The following is a 26,380-nucleotide window of genomic DNA, read 5'->3' as shown; positions in this document are numbered from 1 at the left end:
TGGAGATTCCAGGAAAAAAAAAAAGTTGAGTATAAACTGATAGTAGGAGTTTCTGTATGTATTTTGGTTAGTGTTTTACTATTTATATTTGCTTTCAATTTCTGCTACAAGAATGCTTCTCAGTTTACTCAGGTATGACTCAGGAGGGTTTAGATATTGGTGCTTAATTTCTAGAGACCATAGGGGAACCAGCGGGTGCCTGGTGTTCATTCTGCACAGGTGTTGCCTTTCAGGGTTATGAAAGGGGACCTCCAGTAAAGGGCAGGGATTCCCTCTTCTCGGATTTCCAGGCTGTCTCCTTATATTTGAAGTGTTTCTGTTTTCATCTCCACTACAAAGTTTATTCTATGACCATGGATACTTGCGGTTTAGCCTTGCATCACATTATGTTAGCCTCTTTGTTGTAATTTAGTGGGCTGGAAGATACTCTGCCCAGAAGCATTAAAAGCTATGCTAGAAGTGCTCTCAGGCACTTATCTTCTCAGAACAACAGGAAAAAGAAGAATGGATGGAGTTTGTACAGTGCCAATGGGTGTCTCTCCCACTGCAGGCCCTGGAACCCTCTGTAAGGCTGGGGTGGGGGCCTCACTCGTGTGTTAGTTCAGGCTGCATTTAGGTAATTAACAAGCCACGCAGTCCTGAATGATGTCGTGAAGTCCTTCTGTTTCCATTCTTATGGGGAAATTGCTTTTGGTGTATATAACCTTTAGGGTTTCACTGCTTTTTCAGAAGCCTATTTCTAATGAATGTCACAGAGTAAACATTCTTCATCATGTTAAGGAAAGTCACTGCTATTCTAAATTTTCTAACAGTTGGATTTTTTTTAATGTTATATTTTTTAAAATATATAATAATGACTATTTAATTTCATCAGATGCTTTTTTTGGTCATATACCAAAGTGATCAGATAAGGCTTTTCTCCTTTAAACAATTTATAATCATCTATCGCATTAATGCTATATCATTCTAATATTTCTGTATTTAAACTTTAACATTATTAATGTTACTGTTGTTCAGTCACCAAGTCGTGTTTGACTCTTCAAGACCCCATGGACTGCAGCACACCAGGGTTCCCTGTCTTGCACTATCTGCTAGAGTTTGCCTAAGTTCATGCTCATCGAGTCAGTGATGCCATCCAACCATCTCATCCTCTGTCGTCGTCTTCTCCTTCTGTCTTCAGTTTTTCCCAGCATCAGGGTCTTTTTCAATGAGTCAGCTCTTTGCATCATGTGGCCAAAGTATGGGAGCTTCAGCTTCAGTGTCAGTTCTTCCAATGAGTATTAAGGTTGATTTCCTTTAAGATTGACTGGTTTAGTCTCCTTGCTGTTCAAGGTAGCATTTGTTAAACACTCTGTGCCAGGCTCTGAGATAAACTGTGCCCATTATCTCATTTAATCTTTTGAGCAACATTGTGAGACGTCCATTTTACAGATTAGGAAATGGAGGTACAAAGATTTTAAGTGACATGTTCAATATTGCACAGCTGTGAGGGTTGATTGGTGAAGCCTGTGAGGGTTGATTGACTGCAAAACCAAACTGTAATCAGAAAAAATGTGGGGTAACATAAGGGAAATGGTACATGACCTGACTGATTAATATCAAATTGTGCCATCTCTTTCCAGTCTGGGGCTGTGTCTGTCATTGGAAACAGCTTTTCCTGTTTATGTATCCGGATGCCCTTTTCTTAGAAAGCTCTAGAGAGACACTGGAGAAGGAAATGGCAACCCACTCCAGTATTGTTGGCCTGGAGAATCTCATGGACAGAGGAGCCTGGCAGGTTGCAAGAGTCAGACACAGCTGCGCGACTCAGCTACCATGAGACAGGTGTAGACAGTTACTGCTGCACTGATGCCTCTCTTTAGGATGTCATGGAAGCCATCCTTCCTCTTTGGACAGGTGTGTAGTGAGTCCTGCCGTCAGCCTCATGCCCCCCATTCAGATGGTCTTGTGATAAGGATGCAAGGAAGGAAGAGAACTGACCAAGAGGAGCACGGGAAGAAGGGACACACACAGTAAGTGGAAGGCCAGAGCAAATTTGATCCCGGTAAAATCTGAAAACTTGGTAATTTTCAACACTCTATTTGTGCTTGTTCAGATAGTAAGAGGAAAGCTACATACTGTCTTTTCTGTCCTTCTTCTATCTATGTATGAAATGGCAACCCACTCCAGTACTCTTGCCTGGAAAATTCCATGGACAGAGGAGCCTTGTAGGCTACAGTCCATGGGGTCGCAAGGAGTCGGACACGACTAAGCGACTTCACCTCACTTCTGTCTATGTGGAGCTTATGGAACCAAGAGCCAGGGAATCCACCAGTGTCTCTTGTTTTTGCTTTCAAGGACAGTAATGGATAATGTCCACTGTCCTGACTCCACTTTCTCCAGTGGTCTGTGCCTGGAGCCGCATGCCCAGGTTTCAAGGTCATGGATAGTATCTCATTTTTGCTGGATTTTTTTCAGAACCAAAACACATAACCAGAGCTGCATTCCTTAAGCCCCTCTACACTTTCTCCCTCCCCTGACCCCAGCACACTCATATAACCTGGGTTACTACTTGAATCATCAAAGATGCCCTTTTGGGATCTGAACTTCTTTTGTCTTTTCCCGTAAGCCTGTTCTCCATCTCTGGTAGGCAGAATAATGTCCCCTACCCCTTCACAGAAGGTGTCCGTGTCCTAATTCCTGAAACCTGTTAGGTTACATGCAGAGGTGAATTCGAGTTGTGGATGGAATTAAGGTTGCTAATCAGCTGACCTGAAGGAGGAGAGCATCCTGGATTATCTAGGTGTGCCCAGGGTGGACACCAGAGTGCTGAAGAGTGAGAGGAGGGTGGCAGAGAAACTGGAGAAATGGCAGTGCGAGAGGACTCGGCTGGATGTTGCTGGCTCTGCCGACTGAGGGAGGGACCTTGAAGAAGCCGGAATGTGGGCTTGTTCCGAGATGAACAGACAAGGAAGCCAGTCTTCCCCTCAAACCTCCAGAAGAGAGCTGCCTGCTGACACCCTGAATTTTGCCCAGCGAGAACCCATGTCAGGCTTGAAATGTATAGAGCTATAAGATCATAAGTTGGTGTTTGTTTAAAATTCGGAACCACTCGATTTGGTGATGTCTTACAGCAGCGGCAGATACATCGTGCTGTTCTCCTAGCACGGGTGGCCGTGACGGAGGGGGCCTGTTTATTCCTCCCGTGGTCTGCCACCTTGGTGTTGAGACCCAGCCCTCAGGGAAACCCTTACTGCTTCTTCCTGTTGCTTCTTTCAGTATTTATATCTTTTAAACCTCATCTTTGCCTCAATAACTCTTCCAAATTTCACAGCCCCTTAAGCCCCCAGTCCTGTCTTCAAACGCCTTACGTTTCAGCAGATGACCTTATCCCTACTTGACTGAAAGGGTCAGCACATCTGTCCTGAGATCCCTTCCTTTTTCACCGCAGGACCTCTGTGACCTCCCAGTTACTTGTTTCCAAGTTTCGATCTCCCATCCTAGGGGTAACATTTGACAATGTCAGTACAACCCTCCTTTAACTTGGTTTCTGTGCGTTTGTGACATAACGCTTATTTTCCTTTCTTCTGAATCTTTCACCCCCTCGATCAGCCACATTTCTTTTTACCTCCCTACCCGCCCTTCCAAATCTCAGACTTCTGTAGGTGCTGTTCTCAAGCCTCAGGTGTTCTCTTAAAATGTATCTCCTTGGCCATGATAAGTTTCCTTTACATCCAGCCTTCTTGCCTTTCCAGGCCCTGGACTTTCTCCTGAACATCAACTTCTGTTAGCCCCAACGCACGGAGAGAGAAAGGAGTCTTTCAACAAATGTTGTCTAGGATGTCCTCAGATGCTGGAGCCAGTAGCGGTGTGTTCCAGACACCCCTGGCCCTCCTGTGGGCAGGGAAGGGATGAGGAGGCAGGACCTGTGGGCAGGGCGCCAGGTCAACGCTGATTCCCCCCATTGCCCATTTCAACCCTTCTAGGATTTATGAGGAAACAAGACAGTTTAGGCAAAAGGGCCTGTGCTTCATTCCTCCAGGGTTTTGTTAATACACTTATTGGACTGGGAAAAGCTGTCTCTGAAAACTTTTCAGAGCCCTGTTTGTGGGGCAAACAGGAGGTACAGTTGCTTTCCTGTGAATGGCTTCTGAGGACCACTTGGCCAGTGTTCTCTGGCAGTAGATACTTCTAAATCATTTGCTTTTGTAAGCAGGGGGAGGATTTGAATTTGGGCAGGTGTAACAGATCTGAGGCAGAAGGAGAAGGGAGCCGCAGAGGATGAGATGCTTGGATGGCATCACCGACTCAATGGACATGGATCTGAGCAAACTGTGGGAGATGGTGAAGGATAGGGTAGCCTGGCGTGCTGTAGGCCATGGGGTCGCAAAAAGTCAGGCATGACTTAGCAACTGAACGACAGAAAGGTCTAAGGAGGCCTGAAGCTCGAAATAGAGATGTCAGGTATCATTGGGAGATAACGGCATCCTTGCAGATGGCCCTGAGTCCTCACCTGAAATGCTGGCAGCAGAGCCCCTCCTGAAACCCGGCAGAGAAGTTCTCTCCCCAGGCATTCCGGGGCTCTGCCCCGCTCTCCCCAGCGCTTCGTGGACCATGTGCTGCAGAACTTGTGGAAGTAATGTATCCAAGACTTCACTTACTGAGAGGAACAGCTGGCCGTCTTGAAAACTTACTGCCAAAAAATATTTCAGAAGCAGTATGACCGTGTGGATCACAACAAACTGTGGCAAATTCTGAAAGAGATGGGAGTACCAGACCACCTGACCTGCCTCTTGAGAAACCTATATGCAGGTCAGGAAGCAACAGTTAGAACTGGACATGGAACAACAGACTGGTTCCAAATAGGAAAAGGAGTACGTCAAGGCTGTATATTGTCACCCTGCTTATTTAACTTCTATGCAGAGTACATCATGAAAAACGCTGGGCTGGATGAACCACAAGCTGGAATCAAGATTGCTGGGAGAAATATCAATAACCTCAGATATGCAGATGACACCACGCTTATGGCAAAAAACGAAGAAGAACTGAAGAGCCTCTTGATGAAAGTGAAAGAGGAGAGTGAAAAAGTTGGCTTAAAACTCAACATTCAGAAAACAAAGATCATGGCATCTGATCCCATCACTTCATGGAAAATAGATAGGGAAACAGTGGCTGACTTTATTTTTTTGGGTTCCAAAATCATTGCAGATGATGACTGCAGCCATGAAATTAAAAGACATTTGTTCCTTAGAAGAAAAGTTATGACCAACCTAGACAGCATATTAAAAAGCAGAGCCATTATTTTGCCAACAAAAGTCTGTGTAGTCAAAGCTACAGTTTTTCCAGTGGTCATGTATGGCTGTGAGAGTTGGACTATAAAGAAAGCTGAGTGCTGAAGAATTGATGCTTTTGAACCATGGGGCTGGAGAAGACTCTTTAGAGTCCCCTGGACTGCAAAGAGACACAACTAGTCTGTCCTAAAGGAGATCAGTCCTGAATATTCATTGGAAGGGCTGATGCTGAAGCTGAAACTCTAATACTTAGGCCACCTGATGCGAAGAACTGACTCATTTGAAAAGACCCTGATGCTGGGAAAGATTGAAGGTGGGAGAAAGGGACGACAGAGGATGAGATGGTTGGATGGCATCACCGACTCAATGGACATGAGTTTGAATAAACTCCTGTAGTTGGTGATGGGCAGGGAGGCCAGGCGTACTGCAGTCCATGAGATCACAAAGAATCGGACACGAATGAGGGACTGAACTGAACTGATGAATCCTTACCTTGGGCTATAATCATATGAAGACAGATTGGGTCCTTAGAATGTGTCAGTTACTTCTCAGCTTTCTGTATTCAGTCAACTGTAAAACCTAATGTTTGGTTTGTGGCTTTGGTTCCAATGATGTTCCTGGTGTGATGTTCTATCGGTGAAAACATTGCCCATATTCAAACTCATCAGGCCCATTGATTTGTATTGGTAAATTTCATGCAAGCATGTGTAATGGGTATCACACTAGGGCACACGACATTCAAAGAGGGATACATCATGGTCCTCGCCTCAAATATTTCAAAATCCTAGGCTCTGGAGGAAAGGTTGTTATTTTTTTTCCTTCTAAACATATTATTACCATGTTTGCAGTTTTTCTGGCCTATCCACCTGTGCAGAAGCAAAGTAATTTTTGTACTAAATCAGTTGTACATAGTCAAGTTTATCCTGAAAAGCTCAGCCAGCACCTGGTTTTCTTTGGCAGCTGAATAATATGAAAACTCTCATGATTTGCTGGCATACAACAGGACCCCCATTGGGACCAGAGATGACTATGTACAGCCTGTGGAAGGGCATGAGCTGAAGCTGCCACGGATGGAAAGAAGCAGCAAATTAGGCTCTAGAAATAGGAAGCACCTACAGAAGGATATGAAGAGACTGTGCTGAAACCAGGAGGACCTAAAGGGATAGCTGTTTATGGTGTCAAAGAAAAGGGCAGGAATGTGGGGCAGAGAGTGGAGCTAAGATATTAAAAGGAATGAACACCATGCAGATGATGAGAGTTTTAAAATACTATCCTTGATTTTTCACTAGACTGCATGGAACCTCCAGATTCTCCTCCTACAGAATCTGGAGATCTGAAGACCACAGTCAGTAGAGTCTCATCTTCCTGAAATAATTTAGATGTGATCGATCACCTAAAGGAAGAGAAATCATTTTTTTAAATATACATAATCTAGAAGATTTTGGGGCTTCCTTGGTGGCTCAGACAGTAAAGAATATGCCTGCAGTGCTAGGAGTCGGGCACAACTGAGCAACTTCACTTCCACTTTTCACTTTCATGCATTGGAGAAGGAAATGGCAACCCACTCCAGTGTTCTTGCCTGGAGAATCCCAGGGACGGGGGAGCCTGGTGGGCTGCCGTCTATGGGGTCGTACAGAGTCGGACACGACTGAAGTGACTTCGCGGCAGCAGCAGCGGGAGACCTACATTTGATCGCTGGGTTGGGAAGATCCCCTGGAGGAGGGCATGGCAACCCACTGCAGTATTCTTGCCTGGAGAATTCCATGGACAGAGGAGCCTGGCGGCCTACAGTCCATGAGGTCACAAAGAGTCGGACACAACTGAGTGAATAAGCTTATAATAGATGTTCAGAGTGTCTCTGGTTCTACAAAGGACTAGAAAAGGACTCTAATAGCAATCTATTTTTTTTTTATCTTGGTTCTTAATTTTAAATAATATAAAGGAATTTCTTAAAAGGCAGAGAAATCCCATGTACGTTAACTATCTTCACATTCCCGTGTTCCCTTCCATCCTCATCCAGCTCATCCGTGTTTGTTAGGTAGCTGAAATGATACTGTTGGTTTGCGTGCGGGTGTGGGGGGCTATCGGGTCTCAGATGGAGAGGTCCTCGTCTCCCCCTCCTGTTTCTCTCCCCCTCCACTCCATTCTATTGTGTTCAGTCTGTGTGGGCTTCTGTTTGGGTGTAGCCTTAAAAAAATGTGTCTAGCTGTCAGAAGCCTCTTTGAAGAGATCAGAGCTGTAATTCGTGGAGTCCCTCAGTCATCCCAGCAGCAGTCAGAAATAGAAATGGAATTTCTCGGAAAGATCTGTAAGTGAGCCTTTTGTCTAATGACCCTCCAAGTTCTTGAATGTTATACCAGCAGGAACATTGCCACCTTGGACTGAGGGGAACGGAAAGAAGATAAAATGAAATGAGACTGATCGACCCCTCAAATGCTGCAAACAGAGAACTGAAAGAAGATGAAATAAGACCGATCAACTCCCCAAATTCTATAGGCAAGGAACAGGCTGATAAAACTGTTCAACCACAGGGACTGCCCTGAGGTCCAGTGGCTAAGACTCCACGCTCCCAATGCTGGGGACCCAGGTCAGGGACCTAGATCCCACATGTCACAAACAAGACCAGGTGCAGCCAAATAAGTAAATAAAAGTATATTTTTAAAAAATGTGTGTGGTTTTCTGTGCAGCTGTTTTTAGGATACATAATGGTACTACTCTGTACATAGCATTCTGTTTCTCTCTAAACAGGTTTCGGTGTATGCTTCTGGTGTGTTATGCTCTGGGATTCTAGGCAGTAATTAGGTATATTTTGCTTACCCTCCTGCTCCTCACTGCCACAGATAACTCTGTTCTATGCTCCCTCCAGCAGGTCACTCACTTTCTGATATCTCCTGGGAGAGGATATGTATCTGTGGGTCAATTTGCTGAGTCGCACTGGTGGCTCAGTGATAATGAATCCACCTGCCAGCGCTGGAGATGTAGATTTGAATCTGGGTCAGGAAGATCCCCTGGAGAAGGGAATGGCAACCCACTCCAGTATTCTCGCCTGGACAATCCCATGGACAGAGGAACCTGACGGGCTCCAGTCCGTGGGGTAACGAAGAGTCAGACATGACTTAACAACTAAACAACAGCAGCAGGCTGTATATAATTAATTTGCTGGAATGGCTGTACCAGTTTACATTCCTTGTAGCAGCTTGCATCTTTGCCAACCCTAGAATTATCCAGCTTTCTGATTTTTACCATGCTAATAGCTGTAAAATGATAGCTCGTCTTAATTTGCATTTTTCTGATCTCATACAAGTTAGAGCAGCTTTTCATAGTTAGTTCAATCTTGTACTTTTTGTCACTTAAATGTATATCCATTGATATATGTCTCTCTGGTTTTCAGTGTCCAGGTTGGTTATATTAAGAGGTATTTCGTCATAGCAACTAGGTTGAATCATTCGTAGCTGCCAAACTAGTAGGTTGACTGGTTTTGACCTTTAAAAGCAGCTCGATCTGTGTTCCAGATTAATGTGTCGTTGAACACAGAGGTCTTTCCAGGTTTTCACTGTTATAAATGATACTGCAGTAACCATTTGCTGTGCATAGCATTTTCCTTGTGTTGAATTTTTCCTTAGGATAACTAAGGGAAAAATTACTGAGTTATGGACGTTTTTATGGCTGTTGTTACATATTGGCAAATCACTTTCTAAAAGGGCTGTACTGATTTACATTGTATATCACTTATATCACCATGCTAGTTAACTTCATCATTATACATTATCACGTAAACAAATCCTTGGATAACTATAAGGCACAACCTCATTGTTATTTGTACTATTTAATTGCAGTTAGCGTTAATCATTTATTCAAGTATACATTGATGACCAATATGTTTTTATGTGTTTGGTCTATTTGTGCCTTCAGCCCATTTTTCTTTTCGTGTTTTTTTTATTTTTTTCAAAATCATTTTGAGAATGGGTTTTTAATATACTGTAAATAACCCTATCCTCAATTCCTGAAAATGAAATCATTCGCTTATATCATTTTATTCCTCAGATGACAATCCAAACAAAACACATGATAAAAAAGAGAAGAAGATGGTGGTTCAGAAGCCCCATGGTACTATGGAATACACTGTAAGTATAAACAGGTGGTACAAACACTTGTTAATACTGCTAGATGTACATAATGTTTCTCCCTGACACATCCTGCCCCTTAGCTGCCTTCCTCTTATGTAGCCATTAAATAGCAAAGCTTCTTAAGACCTCAGTCGTTTCTCCTTTCTGTAACTTTTCCCCGAATAAACCTATTACTTGAATTACCTTTGATATGCCAATGATGAGTAATTTTAGGTCTCCTTCTTAGACATGCTTTCTGACTTCCCAAACCATACATTCAGTTGTCTACTCCACACAGCCACTTAGACCTTCAGGCTTGGTCTGTTTTCAAGGAGCAGTGACTCCATCATCCATACATTTCTACAGACCAGAACCTCAGCCTGAACACCATCTTCCTATCCCTCTCCACGTTCATTCTTCCTTTCTGTGACCATCCTGCAAGTCTAGGGCAGATCCCTTCATTTTACTGTCTCATAGAGTTGTGTTCTTTTCGATCAGTTTACCAGTGTTGATCCACTAGCGTAATTATTATCTTTCAATGTCTGTCTTGTGCCTTAATTCACGTGCCCATGGGGAGAGACCAGATCCCATTTTGGTTGCCATTCTAGCTCTGATGCTTGCAAGGCATTAGACCTCCATGTGGTTGGATCAGCAGACGGATGATGCAGTGTGTGTGTCTGTGACTGCACCTCCCCATTTTGTACTCATCTCTCCCATCACACCTTGAGTTTCTGGAGGGCAGCAGCTGTGCATGCTTCTCCCAGGCCTGGCACGAAGTGGGCACTCAGTTATAGATCTGTTTTCATTACTTTGAACTGGCATTGCTGAGGAGTGATCTCTGATTTCTAGAAAGAAATTAAGTACTGTTGCCCCTGCCCCCGTGTTTTCCTCATGTGTATTTATTTTCTGCTCATTATTTGTGTACAATGCCTGGCTCTCTATATAAGGCAAGCAGCAAGGCCTGTCCCTCCCTGGCATTTCTTCTAGAATGGTGAATCTTCTCCAAGCTTCTGTATCATCACATTTGAAAGGTTGCTGAACCATGGAAAGATGCCAGGATTCTTGGCCTCCGGAGAAGAAGAATTCAATCCGGGGCCAGAGACAAGGTTTAATAAAACTTTAAGTTTTACTAAAGTATAAAGGAGCTAGAGAAAGCTTCTGACATAGACATCAGGAGGCAGAAGGAATGCCCCCCTGCTAGTCTTTAGCTGGATGTTATACAGCTGCTGCTGCTGCTACTGCTGCTAAGTCGCTTCAGTCGTGTCAGACTCTGTGCGACCCCATAGATGGCAGCCCATAGCTACTAGCAGTCTGCTAATTAAAGGAAGGAAATGTCTCAAAACTCAGAGAATGGCACCAGGCCCCTCACCCACAAAATGCATTTTGAGATAATCTTGGCACCAGGTGAGTCATCCTGAGCCATAAAACGATTGACATGAATCTTGAAGAAAGGCAGATTCCCATACAAATATAGAGTTTCATCAACCTAGATGAAGAGACCAGTGTATGTGTATAACATACTAGGTTGTCAGGTCAGTTCTGAGCCTTTAGGTGAACTGACTTGAAGACAGTCTGGGGTAAATGCATCGTACATTAACATAGCTTAAGACAAACATTTCTATAAGAAAAATGCATGGGTTAACTCAAGGTTTGAGAAAAGTTAAGTTCAGGTGGAACCAGTTGTCATTATGGCGGATCTCTCCACCTGATTGATTTATGTTATGCAGATTAGTTGGCCAGTTACTTTGTGTACTTCTCATTATTAAAAGGTTATCCATAACTTTGTGTTTAGAGAACCATGACCAGAGCCACTTACACAATTGCTTGCATTGTTCCAGTGCTGTGGATGTTCAAGCGTTCTGTTTAGTTTCAAACGTTTAATGATATAAGCATCCCTCCCAGGTTCTGTAAGTTGGCTCTGTATATACGTTTTATCCTTGTGTAATACCTGCAAATTGTTAAAATTTTCCTCCTTCCCGGAAGCCCCTATACATAGTATCCTCAAGTTTTTGTGTAAAAATGTGAAGCCGGTTCATTGATCACTTGTCATATGTATCTCCATTTGGATGAAGAAGCTGAGGAACAGAGAAGTTAAGCAAGTGACTCAAGGTCACACAGCTGGCAAGTGGCAGATTTGGAATTCAGGTCCAACAGTCTGACTCAGTCTTGTCTGTATTATCAATCTGTGTCTTCTACTGACTCTAAACCTTGAGAAACCAGGGGTTTGAATATATTATGTAAATATGTACTACTTGAAAAAAATTTTTTTAAACTTTTTTGTTAACCTTTAGTACTGATGGTTTTGCTCAGGGTAAGGTAGAGGCATCTGTTACGTTTTCAGTAACTTTAAAAGAAATGTATGTATTTCTATCTTGTTCTAGAAATGTTTGAGGTAGTTTTAGTTTAATCTGTAACTATGAACTTGGTTATAGTTCTGGGACAGGTATAGAACTGGGGCAAGTCCATCTAGTCGGTGGGCTTTTGATACCTGAGGGCAGTGAGTGGTAAGTGGTAAGTCTCATTTCACCTGCTTACAGATTCCTTCAGCCACCTCAAATCTCCGCCTGTCTTTCAAGGCTCGCCTGGTGGAGCCCATTGTGCTTACAGAGTAACCCCCAGGGCTGACCCAGGGCGGTAGTTGGGAGCATCTCAGTGATAGTTGCCAGAGGGGCCTCCTGCTAACAAGTTCCATCCGGTGACCCTGGACAGGGAGTCTGTCCTCGGATACTGACCTGACCAGAGGAGGCAGACTTCTTTTTGGGTGGAGCTTTTCCTCTGAGCTTTCACGCCTTTTCTTTTAAATAGTTTTATTTATTCATGCCTGTGCTGGGTCTTCGTTGTCAAGGGGGCTTTCTCTAGTTGCGGCAGGCGGAGGGCTATTCTCTAGTTGGCGGTGCCTGGGGCTTCTCCCCGCAGCGGCTCCTCTTGTTGTGAAACACGGGCTCTGGGGCGCCTGGCTTCCAGTAATTGCAGCGCGCGGGTTCCGTAGTTGCGACTCCCAAACTCTAGGTCACTGGCTCCACTGTGGCACGAGGGCTGAGTTGCTCCACAGAATGAGGGGTCTTCCCAGATCAGGGATCAAACCTGTGTCTCCTACATTGGCAGGTGGGTTCTTTACCATTGAGCCACCAGGGAAGTCCAGTTTCACATCTTGTTACAGCCCTTTTTATTCCTGCTGCTGCAGCTGCTAAGTCACTTCAGTCGTGTCCGACTCTGTGCGACCCCATAGACGGCAGCCCACCAGGCTCCCCCGTCCCTGGGATTCTCCAGGCAAGAACGCTGGAGTGGGTTGCCAGTTCCTTCTCCAATGCATGAAAGTGAAAAGTGAAAGTGAAGTCGCTCAGTCGTGTCCGACTCTTAGCGACCCCATGGACTGCAGCCCACCAGGCTCCTCCATCCATGGGATTTTCCAGGCGAGAGTACTGGAGTGGGTTGCCATTGCCTTTTTATTCCTATTCCCCTCTATTGGAGAAGGACAGAGACATGAACAGCTGAGACATATCACAAATTTTATAGATTTAAAGAACAGCACTGGTTGATTGTGAGGAACTGTCATGTTAATGTCAGTGAACAATTTTTGGTAGCTAATCTGCATCCTTTTAGATTTCCATGCCTTTCACTGTATTCATTCATCAAATATTTAAATGCCTTATATGTGTCAGGCACTGTGGGGAAATGGTCTTTAACAGGCCATAATCCAGGAGCCTAAAGTACAGTAAAGAGACAGGCAAACAGACAGAAAATGCAGAGAGAGAAACTAGCTCCATTTCCCCTATGAGTAGTGTTATGTGTAATATTTCTTTGCTTCTTAGCTTTATATCATACCTCATAGACTCTCTACTCTACACACCTAAGTTGTGCCAGAGTAAGTTTAGAAATCTATTAGCGGACAGTGAAATTTGCAAATAAGGGAGCAAGACTTTTTTAAGACTTTTTTGTTAAGAATTGAGAATGTATTTGCTTTTTTCATAATACATTTGGATGTATGTGTTACTTTTTTATGGACTCATATCAAACAGATTAATGTGACTATCAGGAGAAAGATTTTGTCTGTCTTTTGCTTTGTGTATTGAATCTTGTTTCTTTGATTATTCTAGGCTGGAAGCCAGGACACCCTAAACTCCATAGCACTGAAATTTAACATCACTCCCAATAAATTAGTGGAACTGAATAAGCTTTTCACGCATACTATTGTTCCAGGCCAGGTAATGATTTTCTTATTGAATTTTCCTTTAGAAACATTTTCCTTTTAGAAATGTATTTTCGCTGCCATTTTTAATGACTTGTTCTTAGTGTCTCAGGACTGTCATTGCCGTTATTGTGTCTTGGTTCAGTCTCTTAGATCCAAGACTTCTGAAAGCATCCTGATGCTTATGAACTGTTCAGAGATAAATGCTTTGCAAATGATTATCACAGTTGATTTAACTATCCTTTGTGTTAATAGATGTTTCCATCAAGAAAAGTTAAATTAATGTAACTTTTTTCCCTGTAGAATTATACAGATATTCTTCAAATGTTTAATTTAGAATTGTAAGTTTCAGTTTAGTCCACTTATGGGGTATATTATGGCCATCGTTTTATTTTAAATTAGGCAAAATTTTTGTCATTTTGTCCTTCATGTGATTCCATGACAGAAGTAATCAATCTGGCCCAAGGTGGAGACATTCAGCAGGATCTTTAAGAAAGGGCCACAGACACATGAAAAGACGCTCATCATTGCTAATTGGTAAAGAAATGCAAATAAAACTACAATGATGTATTACTTCACACTGGTCAGAATGGTAGCCATCAAAAAGTTTACGAATAAATAAATTCTAGTGACATTGAGTTCTTTCACGGTGGATGCTGCTACTTCTAAGAATAACTTCACTCAGGCAATGGTAGTATTCTTTGCATTTATTTCAAGGGCAGCAAATGAAGCCACCAGGCTATAAATTGGCCAGTTTGTACTATCATGCTTTTGGTATTTATGTCCTTGTCATAAATGAGAGAAATTAGTATACTGCCAGTATCAGGTAGTTGAGGGAAAATATGAATTAAAATTTTAAAAATTAATACATTTTTATCTCTGTGAAATTAATAGATTATAGTCATTTTTATTGGGTTTCGTATAGTCTGGGATATTGCTGAATAATCTGTTAACTGACCCATGGCAGAGAACCTAGGCATATCTTTACTGATTCAAGCTGTAGCCACTGGAACTTACTAAGATAATTTAGGGTGATTCTTTATTCTTTTACTAAGTCCATGAACAAAATAGTTTATTGGTACTGGATTCAGGTCCAGTACTAACAGGAGATATAGGAACTGTCTTAATATGCCCTGTTGTTGTTATTCAGTTGCTCAATCATGTCCAGCTCTGTGACCCCATGGACTGTAGCACACTAGGCTCCTCTGTCCTCCACTATCTCCTGGAGTTTGCTCAAATTCATGTCCATTGAGTTGGTGATTCTATCTAACCATCTCATCTAACCATTTTAATATGCCTCCTTAAGGATAATAATACAAAAATAGGTGCCCCAAAGCTTCATTTCCTTTGATCCTTTAATAACTATTAAACTTGGGCAAGTCACTTCCTTTTTGACCTTGGTTTCATCTCTGAAATGAGGGGTTGGGCTACATTTACTCAGATGGTCCTTCTTGCCTTTACTGTGCTGTGTAGCCCTCATATAGCTAAACAGTTATGTCCCAAGATCTGGCTGTGCTCATGATTTTTCTGGCAAAGATGAGGAATTAAGAAGAATGATCCAGACTCACTTCCACGTTGAAGGAAGATGTGTAGTGACTGGGCTTCTCCATGTTAACACTCACTTCTATTTACACAGTACAATGGGCTATTTAAGCATAGGAATTATCTCTTTGATTTGACATTTAGAATGTCAGGCAATAGAATCTCAACCTATGTTGCCTAACACTTGTCAAGAGTTCAGGTGCAAAAAGAAAATATTAATGGAGAATTGACATCTGTTTGGAAGAAATCTGTTTCGGTCCTAGCCCAGAAACATACAATACATAAGAGCTGTATACTAAGACCATTTTAGCCTTCTTAAAATTAATTACTTTCATGAAACTCTAACCTTTTGACATTTGCCACTGACCCATTTTGACCTTGTTACAAAGAACAGTCCTTCAAAACTGGTTATTTCATTTACTGTCATGTGTCATTAGGACAAAGAGTTCACTGTGAGACACTGCTTTTTTCAAATGAGGCTTTGTGGGAGACTACTTGTACTAGTAAGAAACTGGTTTGTTTTTATTTTATGGACAGTGAATTCTGTTGATTCATGATGTCTATATCTTTCCATTGGTTATTTGGAAACTTAGACCAAATCTAATGGCCCACTTCTTAATGAACGTTTGGTAATTTGGGAGCTCATATTTTCAGTATTATCAGTCCTCATCTTATTTCTCCTTGACGATGATTTTTCCACCTTATCTTAAGGTGTGTTTTGTTCTTGGCTCACTTTTTTTCTGGACTGAAGAGAGATTTAAAAGAACTAAAGTTAAAATTTGTCTATGACAAACCTAGACCGTGTGTTGAAAAGCAGAGACATTACTCTGCCAACAAAGATTCGTATAGTCAAAGCTATGGTCTTCCCTGTGGTCACATATGGTTGTAAGAGCTGGACCATAAAGAAGGCAGAAGCCAAAGAGTTGATGCCTTTAAGTTGTGATGCTGATGAAGACTCCTGAGAGTCCTTTGGGCAGCAAAGAGATCAAACCAGTCAACCTTAAGGGAAATCAACTCTGAATACTTGTTGGAAGGACTGATGCTGAAGCTCCAGTCTGATGTGAACAGCCAACTCATTGGAAAAGTCCCTGATGCTGAAAAAGATTGAGTGCAGAAGGAGAAGAGGGCGTCAGAGGTGAGATGGCTGGATGGCATCACTGATGCAGTGGACATGAACTTGGACAAGCTTCAGAAGATCGTGAGGGGACAGGGAGTTCTGGCGTGCTGCAGTCCATGGGGTTCCAAAGAGTTGGACACGACTGGGCTACTGAACGACAATGTTAAAATAGAGATATGCAAAAGAATGATTTGAATGAGCCCAGACTCTTGCATCTTCCCAAACAAGAAAAGTGCTAAATTCCTTAATTTGGGACATCTGGTTTTCTTTAGCAATAATCTATTGATGTTCAAACTACCTGCCCTTTGTTGTAAAACCCCTGTATAACCTGGCTCCTCCCCTTGCCTCCTCAGAGCAGTTCTCTCAGGGTTACTTGAGATGCTGTCTCCTGCGTTTAAGTCCTAAAAATTCCCACTGAATAAAACATAACTGAAAAATAAATAAGTAAATAAAATAGAGATACAACTAGAAGACGGGGCAAAGTGTTCAGTAACAATATTGAACAGTTGTTACATGATTAGCTGTGAATTATGGTGGCTCAGATGGTAAAGAATCTGCCTGCAATGCGGGAGACCCCGATTCAATCCCTGGGTTAGGAAAATCCCCTGGAGAAGGGAATGGCAACCCACTCCAGTATTCTTGCCTGGAGAATCCCATGGACAGACCATGGGGTTGCAAACAGCTGGACATGACTGAGTGACTAACACTTTCACTTTCACATATTTTATAACATTAGAGGTCATTTTAAAATAGTATTTGATATAATACCAGAATGTAGCTTGTATTGTTAAAAGAGTGTTGAATAACAGAATCATAATAGCATTTCGGGAACCAGAATATCTTGCAGAAGAAAGCAGTTTAGTGCAGTATGGGCTCATTCACTCAGTTGTGTCTGATTCTTTGTGGCTCCATCGACTGTGGCCTGCCAGGCTCCTCTGTCCATGGAATTCTCCAGGCAGGAATACCGGAGTGGGATGCCATTTCCTCCTCCAGGGGATCTTCCTGACCCAAGGATCGAACCTGTGTCTTTTGTGTCTCCTGCATTGACAGGTGGATTCTTTACCACGAGCACCACCAAGTTAGGGGATTTTAAGATATCCCAAACAGTGATGGAAGAGCAGGTGCTGAGATGATTGATGCTGCCGTGTACAGCTTTTTCATATAAGGACCTTAATGCATTAGCACTCAGGGCCTGCTTGGAGTCAGGAAGCCTGGATGCGTCCTGTTTCTTCGTGACGCGGGTGCTGCGTATAGAAGTACGCCATGCTACTCTCGCCTCTATCCCCTTGTACTATCGTACCCTGCCCTGGAAGGCTCTTCCCTCCCTGTCCAAATCCTGCTGCCCACGGCTTCACTTGGACCCACCTGCTTCACATAGCCTATGCAGAGTATTCCTCCACCTTTCTCTCTCCTCTGAGCGCCTGCAGTATATTCAACACCCTTTGCACTGCACACATTCCTCTCTCTGAATACTATTGCATAGATTAGTCTGGGAGACCCCGAGTAAGTCAGAAGTTCAGCGCAAGCCAATGAGGTCTTCGTCCCACACCCAGCGTGATACTGTGTGGAGAGAAACTGCTCTGAACGCTGCCCTGGTTCTTGGGACTCACCTAGCCTTTCTTTCCCATTCTCAGGTTCTTTTTGTGCCCGATGCCAACTTTCCCTCGAGTACCTTAAGGTTATCATCATCCAGCCCTGGTGCTACTGTCTCTCCTTCATCATCAGATGCAGAATACGATAAACTGCCTGTATGTATTTCACTCTTGCACTGAAGCACATATTTATCGGCACTGGTTTTTGAGTAATTATAGAAAATAACTCATGTTATTTTTCTCAAGAGTTCATCTGAAACTCTCCTCCCTCACTGAAGAGGTGGGGTTAAAATAATTTGTCATCAGTTGAGAGAAGAAACTGGTTCACATTTAAGGTCTCAAAGGCAGAAATGCATGTCTTGTTTATGTAGAAGTTAAACTCTCAGTGAGGCCAGTAGTTTATTTGTACCACTTTTACTCCTTTTACTACAGAATTTGAATGAGTTCAATATGAATTCTTTCATTTAAGGTATTTTCTAAAGCCGTGATGGGGCATTTTTATAGGTTCATACATATATGCCTTAAAAATCTTAGTTTGACTTGGGTGATTATTTTTGAAGGATGGAAGACATTTGCCTTTTATAAATAGTCACGTTTAATAAAAACAGGTTACTTATAGGAAACTTAGATAACTAAATTCATACAAATAATATTTTTTTAAGTGTTTTCTATTTGTGGAAATTTTTGCTTTCTGAAGGATGCTGACTTAGCAAGAAAGGCCTTAAAACCCATCGAGAGAGTCTTATCATCCACTTCGGAAGAGGATGAGCCAGGAGTGGTAAAATTTTTGAAAATGAATTGCCGGTACTTCACTGATGGAAAGGTATATGACTATGCAGTTTGATTTTTTTTTCCCCTTAGAATCTGTGGAAAACGAAACCAGTTCCAAATTACCAAAGGCAGACTACTTAAAAATATCTTACCCGAAGTTTCAGCTGCAAGATTTCAAAACTGTGCATTTGTTTTTTCCTCTTGGATGCCTGGCATTTTACTTATTAAGGGAATAGTAACCATTGATGGATGTGAGTCTGAGTGAACTCCGGGAGTTGGTGATGGACAGGGAGGCCTGGTGTGCTGCGATTCATGGGGTTGCAAAGAGTCGGACATGACTGAGTGACTGAACCGAACTGAACTGAACTGAACCATTGAGTGAGCATGTGATTCTCTGTGATCTTGGGTTTATCACTTATATTTCAGTTCTTAGCCCATAAAGTTTTAGGGAGACAGTATAGAATGTGTTTTAACAGCAAATGCCAGAGTCAGAGTCACTGAACTTAAATTACAGCTCTTCGCCACGAGCTCTGAGACCATGGCAAAATATTTACATTTCCTAAGCTTCCATTTTCCTCATATGAAGTAAGAATAATAATACAATTTAATTAATAGGGTGTGCTAACTAAAAGCTAATTCATGATAACCGACAGGGACATACTGTGTAGCACATGAAACTCTAGAGTTCAATGTTATGTGGCAGCCTGGATGGGAGGTTTGGGGGAGAATGAATACACGCATGTGTATGGCTGAGTCCCTTTGCTGTTCACCTGAAACTATCACAACATTGTTTGTTGATTGGTTATACCCCAGTGCAAAATGAAACATTTTTAAAAATAATTAAAAACAAAAAAATATGATTCATTTAAGGAGCTTAGCACTTAACTTGGAAAATGCTAAGTTATCAACTTGTTTGCCACTAAGAGATGCTGGTATGAAAATGTCTGTTATATAATTTTTTTAGTTTTTTGCTTGTTGGTGTTCTGTATAAAAAACAAACCTGACTTTTAGTGAGCCTCTGAAGAAGGGGTAATGTTGATATAAAGCGAATTCCTGTGCTCATAGGAATGCTAGGTTCTAATGGTAGGAAAAACTTTAGCAACCAAGAATAAGTAATGTCTGAAAGGCAAAACTTTTTGCTAAGGTGATCACTAAACTCATTAAGAGTATCAAAATAAATAATTTACCTAAAGGGAGTTGTTTGTATCCTACTGTGCCTGGTAGACAATATCCCCATGGTCAACATGGTCTATCATGTAAACCGACAAAGTTTCAGACAAGTTCCTACCATGGTACTGTTTTTTTGCTTTCTTTTTTTTTCTTTTAGGCCACACCACATAGCTTGTGGGATCTTAGTTCCCCAAGCATGAGTTGAACCCAGGCCCTCAGCAGTGAAAGTACTAGGTCCTAACCACTGGAACGCCAGGGAATTCCCAACTGTTCTTTGCTTTCAGTTTCCATAGTTTGAATATATTCACTTCTGTTTGTAAAAATTTCATATTCCTATTTGCTGAATGGGGGCTTTCTGAGCATCTTAGATCAAAATGCTAGGGGTGTTCTTTGACACCGAGACTGAGACAGCTCCCTCCAGAGCACAGTACCATGCACTTGCTTGGCATGTGAATACCTGCTGAGTGAATTGTAAAGTCCGCAGTTCTCAATCAGGAAACCACCTGGGACAGCCCTTCTCATTTTACCAACAGGGAACTGGGGATCTGAGACATACATGTGAAACCCAAGATCCCTGTACTGTTGAGCAGCCATGCTCAAACCAGGCTCAGCTGATGGCCACAGCGAGGCGTGTCTGTTTCTCTGACTCAGCACTCCGCACCCAATGATACAATTTCTTCAGCCTGTTTTTCCAGTAGAAGGGCTGCAATTGTCCTGTAAGATACCAGGGTTCACGAAATCGGTGGGATGGCAACATGAGTTCACTAAAGCTACTATGCTGGCTGCATCTCGCCTGTAGCGACTCTGTTCTGTCTTTCTCCTCAGGGTGTAGTCGGAGGCGTCATGATTGTCACTCCTAACAACATCATGTTTGACCCTCACAAGTCCGATCCCTTGGTCATTGAAAATGGGTGTGAGGAATACGGCCTCATCTGCCCCATGGAAGAGGTCGTTTCCATCGCCCTCTACAATGATATCTCCCACATGAAGATCAAAGATGCCTTGCCATCGTAAGACACCTTTCTTTGTTTACCAGCCAAGGGAGTATTGGGAGAATTAAATGCAGTTAAAAACTGAGGGCATTGGTGGGAGTGAGAGACTGTGTAGAGGTGAGTTTGAAGGTAGAATATTTGTGTACTAAATTTTTAAAAAAGAGAAAATGGAAATGATAAAGTCAATAATAAGGAAGAGTAGAACATTCACAGATGAGAAAATTAAAAAAAAAAAAAAAAAAACCCAGCATGTAAAAATGCTGTTTTTTGGCTTAGTTTCCTGAATGCATGTTCTTAATTTATGAAAGAATAAGTGAAGTTTCTCTGAAAGAATTTGTCTGATTATGAAGAGTGAATCAGGATTTTCTATTCGGTTTCATTGTGAGCAGAGTTTTATTCTTCTTCAGCTTGCGTCTTTCCTTAGTCCTTTGTGGAGAGAGATTTGAGTGGACGGTGCAGAGGCAATGCCTTGTAGCCAGACTGCCTTAAGTGGTGTGAAAGAGAGTAATAGCAGTTTATTTTGTCTCTGAAGTGTAGGTGGATATTGCTTTAGTTCTGATTACTTTTGTCTTCTAAAACTGAGTTTTTTGATTGGAAAAAAAGAAGGTCCCCCTGAAGGAACAGCTTAAGAAAACTCAGAGAATCGATTCTCGTGTAGAGCTAATCTGATTCTTTGTCATTTTGTCAGTGTGCCTAATTCTGTGTACTGTGTATGTGCTAGCAGTATAAACACCTTTAGAAGCTCTCAGTGATAGGCAGCAAGAGACAGAGCAGTGGGTCCAACAGCAGAAAGGGAAACCAGCCCCTTGCACTCATAAAAAGCATGAAAGGAAACTAGGGAACTAACCCAGAAACAGAGTCCCTAGGGGTTTCTGCCAGCTGGCTCCGCTGGACTTGTGCGGTCCTTAGCATCGGATCCGCTAGACCCTGCAGTGGCCTAGCCGCTGCAGGGACCGTGGAAGCATGGCCACTGGGGTCTCACTGAGTCCTGGTGGAAGTGTCCAAGTGGGAGGCTTTAGGAGGCAGTACAGCACCCCAGGCAGTTTTGCATGACAGTGCCTGGGTTTTCTGCCACTCTGTGGCTCCACGACCTTCCTGAGTAACTCAATCTTGAGCCTCAGTTTTCTCATCTGTAAAATGGAATTAATAGTATTTTTTAGCCTGAAGAGCTGTTACAAGAACTAAAAGGGCTGATATACCAAAACTCTTAGACAATAGCCTGGTGCCTAATATGTATAGGCTGTTTATTTGAACCTTCTGTGCATATCTGAAACTCCTCATTATTCTGTGGGAATCTTCTATTTGTGCAGATTGAGGGTTCTAATACATCTTAGTGTATGCCTCTTGTGTGGCTGGGATTTGTTGACGAGTGGGTCACAGCCACTGTCTCGCCATCTGCTGGGTACAGCAGGCAGACAAGAGTGGTCCCTGAACAGCACTGTAGACATAGATGTGAACACAGCGTTCCATGAGAACCCTGTGAGGGAGTGTCCAGCCATCTCGGAATCTTTAGATGAGGAAGAGCAAAGGAAGTGAAGAGTTAGTTTTGAAAAGAAAGAATGAACATGGTGATGAGGGGAAAGAAGACAAGAACAGGTAAAGAAACAGTTAAGTTTGGAAGTGGATGGCCAGGCAGTTAGGGGCATTTCCTACCCAGGGATGGCTTCTAATGGAGCAATTCTATTGCATATCTTCAGAGTAGGATGTTAAGTGTTCTTTTAGTAATAGGGAAGATACACCCTTTCAGAAAGATTTCTCTCAATGTGAGATTGTGTTTCATGGTCCAAGGCTAATGCTGTAGCTGCGGGGAGAGGGAGGAGTTGGGAATTGGCTCCTAGTGTGCTGAAATTATTTCAGAGTTGTACAGTGATTGTTCCTGTGGATGCAGGGATCTAAAGACATTTTTAGTCTAATGAAGAGTATATGCACCAATGAGCAAAATAAAATGTGGAAGTAGAGTCAGTGTCAAATGAATTTGGTACTGACCTCAGAATTCCATCAACTGTTGAAAAGTTTAAAGTAGTTTAAATTTCATTATTTAAAGTTGTATGTTAAAACAAGAAGTGCAGATTATCTGGTTGCCACATGAAAATAGTTGTTATTTATTTTTATTATTACAATTTTTTTTATTGGAAGATAATAAAAGTGTGTGTGTGTAAAACCTCTCGATCTTCACCTTCAGGCCTTATATACTTTGTGCAAGACATTTTGTAGCTCCAGCTGCCATGGAGACTAGGAAGGGAACAACTGAAGGGATTATTGGTCATCATTAGGTCCCTGGTTGAGTCTAGAAAACATTAATTAACAGCAGAGCCAGTTGACACCACTGTGTATGTTGCCACAGTAGAGCTTGGCAGCTGTGATATTAAAAAAAAAAAAAGCAAAACAAACAAAACAGATGGCTAAATTAATCCTGACTTGGATTAGGTAGAACAAGAAGGGAGGGGTGGATGAGAAGGTAATACAGAAGGCTGATTAGAGTGCAGTCATATGCTTTCTTTGTGGAGGTCAAGCTAGCTAGGGAAGTAAGAGATGAGGAAGGGGCTTAGGTGTTCACTGGAAGACGAGTTTGCTTATCAATTTGCTCATTAAGTATGTGAAAAGCTGGGCTTCTTTGTTATAGGACTGACTTTGGTCTTTAATATGCCAGGTTAAATTTGGGGTCTGAAAATGGAAATTATGCTACATTATACTTGAGTCTAGGATTGAAGCATCTGTAACATCTCTTGAGATGCTCATGGTGAGCAGAACATTTTTGTGTCTGCAGACTTCTTCCAAACAGAGATACCATCACAATTGTCTTCTAGCATATATGGTGTGTAGGGGCTCAGTAAATGATTATTGAATTGAAGTGAATTATGAATTAGAGGCCTCTTAAAGCATTTATCAGAGCCTAACAGTTACATAGGCTTTTATTTTATATTGGAAAAAACCTGGATGCTCTATGCAGATGATTTATTCAGTAACTTTGGGGAGACTGTCTTGTATCTTGAACTTCCTAGGACTTTGCTGAGTATTGTCATAATTATTTCAAAGCCAGAATAATAAAGTATTACCTGAATATGATTTAGCCTTTTTAGAAAATTTATTTCTGAAATCCAAACATGTTATTTTAGAAAAGGGTTTTATATCTGTGTTTTAATCCATATCAACAGTAAGGTAAGTAAACTATGGAGAACTTTGGAGAACATGTTTAATCAATATTTTTTGTATAATTTAAATCTGAGTAATAAAGCATCTGTCACTAAGGAAAAATAATTGGCCAAGTGCCAGGAAACTATGTTTCAGCTGATAAAACAGCTGCTTATTGCCATAAAGTAAAATGATAATGTAATAAAAAATGAAAGAGATAAGAAATGTAAATCAATCGTTGTAAGAGCTCATTTGACTTATTTTCATAAATTTTTAAACTGTAAAATGGAGCTGGTGCTATATACCTGCAGTAATAGGGGAAATAATCCTCTTCTATCTCCTTTAGGAGTAGAAGGATGTCTGTTTTTGAAAGCGTTGGATCTTAAACCATGAAACCAAAATTATGGTTCCATGTCAGTTACTTTACAAAGCAGTTAAATGAGTAGCTACTTGGTCAGTGAGCCATTCAGAAGTAATATAGTTGGTTTATGTACTTTTTTATGAAAAAAGGAAAAGCCTTGAATATCTAAGGAATTTTAGACATAGTACTAAAACATTCAGTCTCCTTTGTCTTTCATGAAAATCAGAAACTTTATTTCATCATTAAAAATCTGGTGGGTGACATCTCCATGTTCATAAATGACCTCAAATACCATTCATTTGCTTCTAATAGGATATGCAAGCAACTCTCATGGTTCTTTATTTTGCCACTTTTTATGGTTGATTTTATTTTTCTGTTTGAAGTCAATCTCTTGATTTTATTTCCTTGCTTTAAAGTCCTTTAAACATGAATTTAAGTTGTGGTATGTTTATGTTTTGTTTCTTTTGTTGGATTTTTAGGGTTTTTTTTGCCTTTCATCCTTTTGCGTTTGGTTTTGTTTTTAACATTCCATGTGCACCCACCATTTTTCCCCCTGCAGTGACCTACCTCAGGATCTTTGTCCTCTGTACAGGCCTGGAGAATGGGAAGACCTGGCTTCAGAAAAGGATATCAACCCATTCAGTAAGTTCAAATCTCTCAACAAAGAAAGACGGCAACAGAACGGAGAGAGGACAGTCACTTCAGATTCCACATCAGTAGGGCCTTCAGAGAAGTCAACAGAATACATAGAAACGAAGCCCTCGGACAGCTCTGTATCAGTCAAGGTAAAGAAACTGGACTCCTCTGCAGAGGCAACCCAGCAATCTACCCCAGTAGCTAACGTCAGCAAGGAACCTTCTGACACTCAGGCTGCGTTTGAATCTATAGCCAAAGAAAATTCTCTTTTAGGGGAAGATGATGACTTCGTTGACTTGGAAGAACTTTCTTCTCAAACTAAAGGTGTAACGGACAAAAGGGACACCACAAAGGAGTGCCTTTCTCTTGACCCAGAGGAACGAAGGAAGACTAAAGCACAGCTAATCAGTTCTACTACAGAAGTTCAGTCCGCCCTGAACTTTTCGGGAACAGAGTGTGATGCTGAACTGAAGGGAGCCCTAGACTTAGAAACCTGTGAGAAACAAGATATAATGCCCGAAGTGGACAAGCAGTCTGGGTCCCCAGAAAGCCAGGTGGAAAACACACTGAACATACATGAAGATCTAGATAAAGTCAAACTCATTGAATATCACCTTAATAAGAACAAAGAAGGGCCCCAGTTACCTGATAACATGCAGAAGGCAGAATTAAGCGATGGCAAAAGTACTGAGCCAGTGGGCATAGACATCACCCTTAGTAGTTCTCTTCCCCAGCCAGGTGATCCCCCGACTGAGGGCAAGGAAGAGCCAGATAAACCCTGGGCGAGAGAGAGAGCAGCCCTTCCGTTGCAGCTGAGCTCCTCTGCAGAAGAAAGTATGAATAAAGAGTATCCAGACTCCTCTTTGGAATCTACCCTGGACAACAGCTGCCAAGGTGCACAAATGGATAATAAATCTGAAATTCAGTTATGGCTATTAAAGAGAATTCAGGTACCCATTGAAGGTAAGCCATTTTTCATTTCTTTCTATTCTGTTCTATAGGCATATCTTGTTTTATTGTGCTTCACAGAAACTCCTTTTTTTTTTTTTTTAACAAATTGAAGATCTGTGGCAACCCCGCATCAAACAAGACCATTGGCGCCCTATTTCCAACAGTATTTGTCTACTTTATGTCTCTGTTTCACATTTTGGTAATTCTTGCAATATTTCAGACTTTTTCATTCTTATATTTGTGGGGATCTGTGATCAGTGATCTTAGATATTACCCCTGAAGGTTCAGATGGTGGTTAACAGTTTTTTAGCAATAAAGGATTCTCTAATTACATTGTACTCTTTTTTTTAGATATAATGCTATTGCACACTTAATAGACTACAATATAATATAAACAACTTTTATAGGCACTGGGAAACCAAAAAAAAAATTGTGTTACTCACTTGATTGTGATATTTGCTTTATCTTGATAGTCTGGGACGAAACCCACAATATCTCCAAGATATGCCTGTATAGTTGCCTTTCTAAAATTTGCACATGCAATAGCAAAA

The 26,380-nt window shown here is 41.7% G+C and overlaps 1 protein-coding gene across 2 annotated transcripts in view; it reads left to right on the top strand.

Annotated features, from left to right (window-relative positions):
• Positions 1 to 26,380, top strand: part of NCOA7 (nuclear receptor coactivator 7) — a 79,687-nt gene that overhangs the window by 13,516 nt on the left and 39,791 nt on the right. The window contains exons 2-7 of one of the 2 annotated variants that reach the window (XM_068984847.1): positions 9,315 to 9,394; positions 13,474 to 13,581; positions 17,859 to 17,972; positions 18,514 to 18,639; positions 20,583 to 20,767; positions 24,835 to 25,841. In XM_068984847.1, coding sequence (XP_068840948.1) covers positions 9,356 to 9,394; positions 13,474 to 13,581; positions 17,859 to 17,972; positions 18,514 to 18,639; positions 20,583 to 20,767; positions 24,835 to 25,841 — 1,579 coding nt within the window. In that variant the 5' untranslated portion in view covers positions 9,315 to 9,355. Of the gene's footprint in view, positions 1 to 9,314; positions 9,395 to 13,473; positions 13,582 to 17,858; positions 17,973 to 18,513; positions 18,640 to 20,582; positions 20,768 to 24,801; positions 25,842 to 26,380 lie in introns of both variants that reach the window. The other variant, XM_068984846.1, reaches the window with a different exon arrangement.

This window comes from Capricornis sumatraensis, chromosome 13 (genome assembly GCF_032405125.1).
Source record: "Capricornis sumatraensis isolate serow.1 chromosome 13, serow.2, whole genome shotgun sequence".
NCBI lineage: Eukaryota > Metazoa > Chordata > Mammalia > Artiodactyla > Bovidae > Capricornis > Capricornis sumatraensis.
The sequence above is the reverse complement of the archived record's forward strand: the minus strand, read 5'-3'. Positions and strand labels throughout refer to the sequence as shown.